A 10,935-nucleotide genomic window follows, 5' to 3' on the forward strand; every position below is an offset into this window, starting at 1 on the left:
CCCCAAATTTTGCCATAGCCCCCCCATCCCCCCTCCTCAACACTGCTTCTGCCTACTCCATGCAGCCCCAGCTCAGCCCCCCCACCTCCACCTACATGCCAGGAAGAGCTGGGGCTACAGTGGCAGTGCTGGGAGAGGGGTTTGGGGGGGGTCTATGGCCAAATTTGTGGTGGCTGCAGTCCCCCAATAGCCTCCTCCCAGCACTGTTGCTGCCTGTCCTGAGCCCAGTCCCCACCGAGAAGAGCCTGGCCCTGCCCCAGCTCCAGCCCCCAGCTGCACCCTGCCCATGTCCCTGCCCTGTGAAGATCCATGGGCACATGCCCCCCCATGCCCTCCCAGGGTGCACGCAGTGGTGGGAGCTACCCCGCTCCCCACTCACTGAACAATCTGTGGTTCCATCCTGCCTGGGCAGCATCAGCTCCTGCCCCACTTCCTCCCTCACCGTAGGGGGCATTGATCTGCTCCCACAGCCCTTCCCTCCCCCCTCCCCTTCCACCACAACAGACTTGCCAGCTGCACACAGCTGTATTGGAAATCAGATTGGTATTGGCCAATATGCCCATAAAAATCGGCTATCAGTATCAGCCCCCAAAATCTCTATCAGTGCACCCTTAGTTTTGGGCTGAAATATTGGTAGAAAAAATATCATTCCCCTAACACAATCTATATTGAAAGTTCTTGGCTCTTAATTTAACATAACATATTACAGTGGTTAGAAGTTCCTGTCTACATCCACAGGGAAAATAGATATGAATTGGATGTTTTTGAATCGTAACACAATGCAATATGCTAGATGCTGATACTGTATGTATAAGGACACAATCCCTGTCTCTGAAAGATTGCTTAAAATTACAAGTAGCTGCATGGAAGGGGACCAGGAAGAAGTGTCCACAAGTGTCCACACACATGACACCATTTACAGGATCAGTGGGCACATCTACACATGAGCATTTATTGTGCAGTAACCAAAATAACTGCGCAGTATAGGCTCACATCTACACATACATCATGCAGGTATCAAATTTATGCCCAATTAGTTACTAAGTAGTAACGCACATGTAGGCACCTTACTGCGCAGTAACACTGTATGTGTGGATTGACTTGGGACTAACTTTAGTCCCAAGTCAGTCCACACACAGTGTTAATGCTGTTTAACATCTTCCTGTGTAGATGCTGGCCTATTCCTGGTTACTGCTCAGTAGTTTACTGCACAGTAAATTTAAGCTGATATAAATGCATGTGTAGATATGCTGAGTGACATCAGGTGATGAAACAAAGAATTACTTGTTTCAAATCCCTTTTTTGCATGTAAACAGTCTTCTGAGTTTAACATATCTTACATGATCTTACATGTGCACATGCTGTCTCTAACATTGTGTTTAGTATCTAACACTTGACACTTTTTATTTTTTTAATTTATATAATCTTAACTCATCTTTTAATAATTGTTTTGAAAAACATCTTGCAATTTGTCAGTCAAGCTGAAAAATTCCTATGAGAAAATGTTCCTTTAGGAAATTAAAAAGGTTTCAAGTAGTAGAAAGTTTGCTTGTATGTTTTAGGATGAAGATAGTTGGGGATCTCTCCTCTGATTTGGAGAGCTTTGGGTCAATAAAAAGGTTTTTATTAACGCTTTGTTCCTCATAATATTCAAAAACTTCAGGCTTGTGCTGCTTACCTATCAGAAAGGTTCGTTTGTTGTTGTCTGAACTGCTGCCTGTAATGCTGGGTTTCAACTCCAGGTCTCAAGCAAGAAGCTTAGTATTTGTTTGGTGGTTTTCTTTCCAGAAGGAAATCTTGCAGCTGGGAAAGTGAGTTTCCGAATAAACTGAGGAAAGACAAAAGTACTCCTAAAATTTCTTTTGAATCCTAACAACCTTTCTCCTCTATCTGCAAAGAACTAGATGGATTATTAGGTAGTTATCCTCTTTCTAAATGCATTTGCAAAATGATTTTGGCATTACCTCTCTCACATGTACATATCTTAAAGTCATTGCATACTTCACTGAATAAATAAAAAGTAAAGGGTAAAATGGGATAATCACATGATTCTGGAGAAGTAATGCAAGTAGTGTGGTGTTCACTGCATCCTGAATAGTTTGGTGTGGCAGTTTGTTTATAAATAAAAAGCCTACGTTGTATGTTTTGAGCTGTTAGTGAATGTGAACCTTTTTATCACATTGCGTACAGGTTTTTCAGTGCAGTCATAACTTTGATCCTACTGTATAGCCCTAGTCCAGCAAAGCATGTTCTTAGCGGTAAACATGTGAGTGCCATTGAAGTCTAAATGCTCCATTTGAAGTCTATGCAACTAATCAAGTGATTAGGTTGCTGTCCAGTGGAGCTCTTTACCAGATGCTTTTAAGCATGTAAGGTCATTGTTTTTGAGCAAAGCTCTTAAGCAGATGTTTAATTTAAAGTACACACATAATCCCATTGACATGCATCCTTAAAATTTAGTAAATCCATACATTCTTTGCTGTACTAGAAGTATTATGCTGTGTTGATTTGGGACCTAAGTGCAGGTACCTGGGAGGGGCTACAGTGATAACATCTTAAATGGATTTGATCAGTCTACACAATAGAAGGTCTATTTCACAAATTGAAATCAAAATAAAATACACCTGAGGATACATTTACCTCCACAGGTAAATATTATAGTTTTTAACAGCTTTATTTGCTTAAGATAACACAACAAGATGGAATTGTTTTGTCAATATCCCATATTTTCGCATTCTTTGCTTGTATTGAGTTCTTTTACTGCATCAAAATATCAAGCTAGTTTATTATTTTAGCTCTTCTTTAGATGTTTTGCAAATGTAACTATGTTTTTTCTTTACTAAGTGCAGACAACTGGGCTGCTAATGGCATGGTTTACCAATAAATTTCTGTTGGCCTGCATGTATTTCAAATTAAACTTAATTCCTTAATAAAATACATGGAAATAGGACACTATCTCGATGAAGTATAAGAGCTGATTATTTTATGAATAAGAGAGTCATTTTTTCCTACAGCAGATGTGATCATCAGATTCCATGTATATGGTAGTTTATAGTAGTTTCTTGTTAAATGCTTTCATTTGTGGCTTTTGCCTATACTCAACTGGGACAAAATATGTAGCCAGTTTTTACAAGACTACCAAAATATAAACCACGTCATTGCAGCATCTTATTTTTTAAAGTAGTATCTTTTTCCTCCTTTTTTCATCTTTATTATTGCTGTAGCAACTTTATTTGTTTAATATCTCAAGCACTGAACAGATATGATGGCCAGGTATAGACATTACACTTTGACTGGTATAAGTGATTGGAAACTGGTATACAGTATACCTGTAACAGAACAGAAACTCAGCACACAAAACTGGTCTAACAGAAGTTTGGCACACATGGACTGATTTAAAAATGGCGGCACCTGGTTCAAGATTTGTACCCCCCAGGGTGAATATGTGTTCTGTTCACTACTAGTCTGAATTACACTGCTTACAGAAAACTGCATAGCCTAGTTCAATTCTGCCTTGAGCTTTCTGAATGTCTGTACCTAGCGAATGTGGGGAATCTGGTTAACAAGGATCCTAGTTTTCTCTGATTGAAAAAAAAATCCTAAATTTTCTGATTAAAAAAATAACCAAAAATCCACATTTTTCCATGATTACAATGGAATATATTAGTGCTGTTTCATAGATATAATATTGGTGGTGTTTCATTTTCATGAGTCTCGTGCTAGGCCTCGAACCAGCTTTGCTCAGCTGCAAGAGCTGCCGCCTCCTGACAGGGGCAGGACCTGTGTACCTGGGTCCCTGGCCCCGTAGCCCTGGCAGCTGGGTGGCCCTTCAGCAGGGATGGGAAGCAGGAGCTGTAGGTGGGAGACAAGGGGCACCAGCAGGGCTGGGAGGACTGTGGGAGCAGGAGCGAGGGGCATGAGTAGGGTCAGGGGGCTGTGGTGGGGGGAGTGAGGGGCACAAGCAGGGCTGGGGGAGGGTGTGATGAGGGGGAGTGACAGGCACCAGCAGGGAGGTTATGGGTGTGGGCTTTCATTTTAATCATGGATTTGGAGAGGTTTATTAGAGAATTTGTGACTTTTTATCAGAGGATATGCAATTTTTTATCAGGGAAAACCAGGATCCCTGGTAATAAGCCCATGTGTAAGACAAATTGAATAGTTCTTTGTCCATATTCTAATTTTGCTTGGACAATGGAAGCTTTGTATTTTGGCATAGGTACAAGATGCTTGAATGCTCTGTACTTGAAACAGATCCATATATTTAGGCACCTAAGTGTGTTTTTAGCAGTCTAACTTTAGGTGTCTGTCTTTTGAAAATCTTTGACATTGGAGCTTGATCCCCTCTTGACTCTTTTAATAGTTGTGATTTCTGGTATTTAATATGAAAAACATTTGCTGATTACTATTAACCAAATAACCTCCTTAGTGTCTGATCCATTATATACTAGAGTGTATAAAAGGCAGGATTTATTTTTACATGTATACAGATCTGCTACTGAAGGAGGAGTTTGTTTAAAATACTGCTGTCAAGAAAAATCTGACCTTGTCAAGGTTGGGCATATGTTTTTCCTCATATCAGTCTAAGGTTCTCCTAACCCTGCTAGCCACAAACCAAAATCTTGACATATCCAAGGGCAGCATAACTTAAAACTTTGTGACAAGCAAATGCCCAAGGATCAGTGTGTGCAGTGCCCCAGCTCAGATAACAATTTGCCATTAAATAAGTTAGAATAAATAACAAAGAAGAACTGAAGAAAAGAAAATATTGAAAACCATAAATAAGCAGAAAGAAAAGCTTTTATTTAATTATGACTCTTTCTTCAGGAACTGTATTTAAACTGCCCCAGAAACATATGAGGCTTGCAAGCTATGATTTGCCTTCCCTCTCTGAGGTCTAAAACGTCTCTAAAACATCTATGGTTCAGGTGTATTTTACAGCACTATTAAATACCAGCCAGTGTGACTGCAGTTTAGTAAACTATTCAGGATTTGTAGCTCTCAACGTTTATCCAGAATTTTTGACAGAAAGCAGCACACCAACATATCATTTTCCTTTGCTTGAATGATCAAGGAAGACTTAATACAAATCAGTCCTTTTATGGTTGGAACTATGTTTGCAGATAATGTATCTGATGTTTTACTTCTGTGCATTGTGCTGTTAACCACAGTTGTTTTTGAGTTGCACACATTTTACTGCGGCTGGCTGGTTGGCAATTTTCCTGCAGCTGGTTGGCATGTTGGCTGTTAATAGCCTCTGGTGCTCTGGAACCATCTTACAGTGAAATCCTTCCTTCCCATCTCTCTGAGAACATCTTTGTTACAGGTGGGAGTTCCTAAGAAGAGGAAAAATTGTATTGTGTGGTCTCTGGTGCACAACAGTAATTTGGAGATTTTCATTCAACTTAATGTAAACCATTTCACCCTATTTCAGTTCACTTTAAACTGGTTCCACTATATATCTAAGCATCTGGGTGGCTTATGCTATCAGTATTGCTTAGATTGTTGCATCCTAATTTCACTTGCACGTCTTTGCAAAACCTTTTCTTCTTCTTTTGTTTTTAATTATATTTCCTTTCTTGCTGCATTTTTTTTTGTTTTGTATTGTAGGATCGGGATACTCACCCCTAGAAGATGATGAAGATGTGTATGCACACAATAGATATAAAGGTGAATGCTTTGCTTATGTGCTAATGAGGATCAGCTGATTGCTGGGAGAGCTTCTCTCTTTCCATCCTGTCTTAAAGTGATCCAGCTCCGTGTTTGTGTTCAAACTTTTTCTATCAAGATAAGCTTTTTATTTTTATTTTTCTAACAATGGAAAATAAACCAAGCACTGTTCACCATCGTTTGCTTACCTGAGTAAGTTTCTGTTTTATTGCCTTCTTCACCTTTGAAAGGTCAAGCTGCTAGCTTATGAGAATGAAAAACAAGCTTCTCTTTTTTCTCATTCATACATCACAGTCAAACCATCAACAGTAACCATGTCCAGAATCTGGACTTGTTGATGTGAATGTATGGCAGCACTTGAAAGAAAGCTTGATTTTTTTTCCATAAGCTTTTCCTAAACTAATCCTCATTTTAGGTTCACATAGCAACCTGAAATAAAGAGTAAAGTGTGTTAACTAATGAACATGCAAATCATTAAGCAAATGATGCAGCCCCAGTAATTAAATAATGAAATTTAGCAAGTTAAGAAATAACATTCAGATTTTCTTTCTGATTCCAAACAAGTTTATTGGCCATAGAATTGGATAGAAAATATTTTTTCACCATTGGTAAACCACATGAGTTGTATCTCATTTCATAAAATATGGTTCTACTGTAGCTGGCAAATTATTTTTATTGTCAATTTAGTTGGCTGCTATGGTTTTCTTAGCAAACTAGTCCCTGAACAGGTAAGATATTCAGGCAACCAAAAATATTTCTATAACTTTGTGTAACATTGATACCATTCAGGGAATAAAACAGATTTTTTTTTAAAAAGTTATTTATGAGCAGCAAAAAAGAAGGCACAAAATACTAAGAATGTATTATGCTTTATAAATTATTTATAAGCACCCCTCACAAATTTGTACTCCAGTGTGAAGATTCCTGCAGATAAGTGGTCAAAATGTGGACTCTAAGAAATTTCTTTTGTAAAGTGATCCAGAACAAATTCTTTTAATGGCAGCAGAGATTTATCTGTGGTAAGTGAAACACAGTGGGTTATTCACCCAGCTGTTAATAAGTGCATTGAATTTTTAAGCTGTGCTGCCAGCTGTAAGAGTTTAGACAACTCCAATCCAAAAATCTTAGGTATGAAGCTGAGAAGACCTGTACTGCATTGGCATGCTTACATTTACTTGAGTTCACAAGTTTGCTCACAAAAAAAAGGGATGGACTTGAGTTGCCAGATTCAAATCAAAACTTACCCTAAATACGAGGTTATTCATATCTAAAGGTTTGGTTACTGCCTATCTTGTGTTGCAAAGATTTTTGGATTAATAAATATGCTCGCTGTTATGCATGCATCTACACTAGTACATGCATAACATGGTTGGAGTGTATGTACACATTCAAAGCTGTATATACTCTGTAACTTTTCAGCTCACAAGGGTGCTTGCTTGCTTGCTAAGGGCCACATGCCAAACCTTTCATGATTATTTGGAAGTTTTTCAACTAGCTTAGCCCACCAAGGAAAAATCCCTGCTGCTTTATTTTCCCAGAACACAACTAAGGATTCCTTCTCTCTCTGATCAACCCTCTGTTCAACTGCCTAATCCAACAGTGAGCCCTGCTGTGGAGCATCATTTTTTCATGCTGCTCTTATAGGAAACAGCCTAAAACCTGTGTTTGTAGAGGACTGCCAGGCACTTTGGTCAGTACCACTGTCAACTGACCACAGTTGCCTTTTTCATTATTTTTTCAAATTGTCTAAATTGTAAAAATAATAGCAACACTCAACTCTTGTGTAATGCTTTTTATCCATAGATCTGAAAGCACATTTATACGTAATGTTTAATTTCACTAATTGTCATGTTTTAGGTGGGAAAACTGAGACATAAATAGATCTAAGCAATTTGCTAAGAGTGGCAGAGCTGGGAATAAAACCTGGATTGCCTGGTTCCCACTAGTCTACTGGGCTACAGTGCCTCTCAAGTGGTAGTATATTTGTAGTAACTTTGAGCTAAATCTGTGTGCTCAACTAACAGCCAATAAGCCAAATCTGGCCTGTGGATATGTTATGCAGCCTGTGAGGCTCTTTTTGGGTCTGGAATTTCACCAGCAGGGGAGCAATGGGAGATAGGAGCAATGACTCAGAGCCGCAGCAATTAACGCTGCTGCTGCTCCTTCACTGCCAAATTTATGGACCTGTGAGGAGCCCTGTGGCCTAGATGACATGGTGCATCACACTGGCATGTTTGGGCCATAGGTGGAGTCACTCTGGGACCAGATTTATTGCACCCTATCACACCTGCAGAAACACCCTATGTGCTTACCCCATGCTGGATCAGGCCCACAGACTGACCCTGAATGCAGGATCCAACTTCTGGATTAGCCCCATACCACTCGTCCAGCCTGTAGGACTGGATAGGTCAAGTGCCATGAGGCTAAACCCTTCCTCATCCTCAGCATAAACCCCTTCTAAGTTGAGCTCAGTTTAGTTCTGTTATGTCCAATGTGGAGAACCATATTCACAGAGCTCACAGGTTATAGCCATCCCCTGTACACTGGGCAGTCAGGCCTCAGATGGTTGCTGCATGCCACTGTGCACCAGAAGCATGAGGTGGAGCTACGGAAAAGTCTGGGAGGACTGAAAAGTTTGTTTTTTTCTATTTTTACCATGTGCAGTTTGCTAATTATATATAATATTTTGCAATTCTCTCCTTTTTTTTAATGCAAGTTCCCTCTTTTACCTTATTTCATCTCTACACCTGTGAATTTGCATGAATATACCAATTTTTTTCTAAAAGGTGTATTCCTCAGGTATATTCAATCACTTTCTATTGACATTCTCATTCAATACATTTATTTTCAAAGCCAGCTAAATAGATTTATGTAGGGAAAAATTAATCCCAGAGAAAGAAATCAGATACATTTCCCTCCACTTGCCAAAATAAGGTTCCTAATTCACAAGTGGTGAAGCCACAAATGTGCTCTGATTCTAATCATCTCATAAATCTGTTGCACAGTATGACAGCCCAGAAGTATATTGATGGACTCGTATACCAGGCCATTTAGCTCCTAGTTAGGGTTAAACCTTGCCCATTTGTAATGAGGGGCTAATACCAGGGCTGGATTAACACACAGGCAAACTAAACACATGCCTATGGCCCTGAGCTGCAGAGGGTCCTGGTCCTTCCCTCTGCAGCAGCCGCATGAATGGCCCCATCCACCTTTCCTTCCCCTCCCCTCTGCCAGCCTCACCACCACAGCAGCTGCTTCCTAGCAGCGGTTCTGAGCCCTGCTCCACACATGCAGCAGCGCCAGGGTAGGGAACCGGTTTCAACCAGCCCAGGGCCCACAAGTTTGTTTGCCTGGGGCCCACTAGAGGGTTAATCCAGCCGAGGCTGCTACTCCAGGTGCAGAGCAGCAGCAGAGCTGCTGAGAACCACAATTACAATTATGACAGATGGGGGCAATGACTCCCAGAACCACAGCAATTAATGCTGCCATTGCTCTCTCACTGCCAAGTTTCTGGGCCCATGAGGAACCCCATGGGCTGGATGGTAGTTTGTGAGGCTTTTGCATCTTTCCAGATTGGGACTGGGAAAGTGGCAGAACATTAGCATAATGACTTGCCCTCTGAGTCCTTGCATTGGCCCCTAGTCACTGCTGTTTGAGGGATGAAGGAGGGAACACAGAGAATACTTTGCTTTGTCCAGGGTCTGTGCTGACCTGCAAAAAAATGGAAGGAAAGCTGAGATAAGGGGTCTTCATTGGTGATAGTGCATGGAGATCAGATTGCTCTTTTGCTTCTGTGCCGGTGGTATGGGGTGCCAAAGTCTTTTATATTTATCGTTGTGCTACCTCTCTCGGGGTCTCAGTACCTGCATGCCTCAGTTTAATTTGGATAACATTGAGCACTGGTAAATTTGAGCCATGGTCCAGTGATACAGTCCCTTTAGCAAAGTAGCTTAGGCCATGTGGAGGCATTCTGAAAGTTTGTTCTTTTCTTATTTGTCTAACCAAGGGGAAGAGCTCGACCAGGAATTCTTAGGTCAGCTCACAGAGGTAGTGAAGTCTAAGGATGTGGTAGTCATGGGTGACCTGAACTTCCTGGACATCTGCTGGGAAGAGCGTCAGCCAGGTCTGACTGCTCGCGTAGGTTCTTAGCCAGAATGCAGGACCTCCATCTAACCCAGGAGGAGAACAGCCTCACCAGGGGAGACGCCTTGTTGGACCTAGTGCTGGCCATGGGTGACGACCTGGTGAGGGGGCTGCGGGTGCTCGACCACCTGGGTGACAGTGATCATCACCTGCTGGAATTCGCCATCCAGTGCAAGGTGGCAAAGGCCTACAGCAAAGCAGCAGCCCTAGATTTCAGGAGAGCGGACTTCAGTGAGCTAAGGAGAATAGTCGGGGAAGCACTGAGGTCCTGGAGGGGAGGGGAGGGGAGCTGGGTGTCCAAGGAGAGTGGTCTCTCCTTAAGGAGACGATCCTCCAAGCCCAAAGGGAGGTAATCCCAACACAGATCAAAGGGAGCAGGAGGGTGCAAAGGCCCCCATGGCTCACCAAAAGCATCTGGGAATGTCTCCTAGCTAAAAGGGAGACGTACATCCCATGGAAGGGAGGGGCCATCACCAGGGAGGACTATACCTCAGTTGCTCGGGGATGCAGGGGAGCGGTCAGGAAGGCCAAGGCGGAGATGGAACTGGGACTAGCTTCCTGGATTAAGGACAATAGGAAGTCCTTTTTTAAAGACATAGGAGGCAAAAAAGGGTTCCGGGTAATGTGGGGCCCCTGCAGGACACGTTAGGAAATTTGGACATCACACCAGACGACAAAGTCAACATATTTAACGATTTCTTTGCCTCCATTTTCCTAAGCAGGGACCGAAACAGTCATCCCCCCGCTGAGCCCCTCTCAGGCCCCAGGGGAGGCACACCTAGGCGAAAGGTTAGTGAGGGAACTTCTGGAGGGACTGGATGTATTCAAATCAGCTGGTCTGGACAATCTCCACCGTAGAGTACTGAGGGAATTGGCTGAGGTCATTGCAGGACCCCTGGCACAGCTTTACGAGCACTCGTGGTGCTCTGGTGTGGTGCCGGAGGACTGGAAGAGGGCCAATGTGGTTCCCATCTTCAAAAAGGGGAAGGAGGAGGACCCGGGAAACTATAGGCCAGTTAGTCTTACCTCGATCCTGGGCAAGCTTTTTGAGAAAATTATTCTGGCGCATATCCACGAGGGGCCAGCAGGGGAGATCATGCTTAGGGGCAACCAACACGGGTTCAT

At 42.2% G+C, this 10,935-nt stretch overlaps 1 protein-coding gene across 2 annotated transcripts in view; it reads left to right on the top strand.

The window, feature by feature from the left end:
• The window catches only part of SRPX (sushi repeat containing protein, X-linked), a 72,124-nt gene that overhangs the window by 35,771 nt on the left and 25,418 nt on the right, over positions 1 to 10,935 (top strand). Inside the window, exon 2 of one of the 2 annotated variants that reach the window (XM_019529110.1) lies at positions 5,608 to 5,667. The exons of the other annotated variant lie outside the window; for it this stretch is intronic. Within the exon in view, the coding sequence (XP_019384655.1) occupies positions 5,608 to 5,667 (60 nt within the window). The remainder of the gene's footprint in view (positions 1 to 5,607; positions 5,668 to 10,935) is intronic. 2 annotated transcript variants of the gene reach the window in all.

Source organism: Crocodylus porosus, unplaced genomic scaffold (assembly GCF_001723895.1).
Source record: "Crocodylus porosus isolate Cpor-Errol unplaced genomic scaffold, CroPor_comp1, whole genome shotgun sequence".
Classification (NCBI taxonomy): Eukaryota; Metazoa; Chordata; order Crocodylia; family Crocodylidae; genus Crocodylus; species Crocodylus porosus.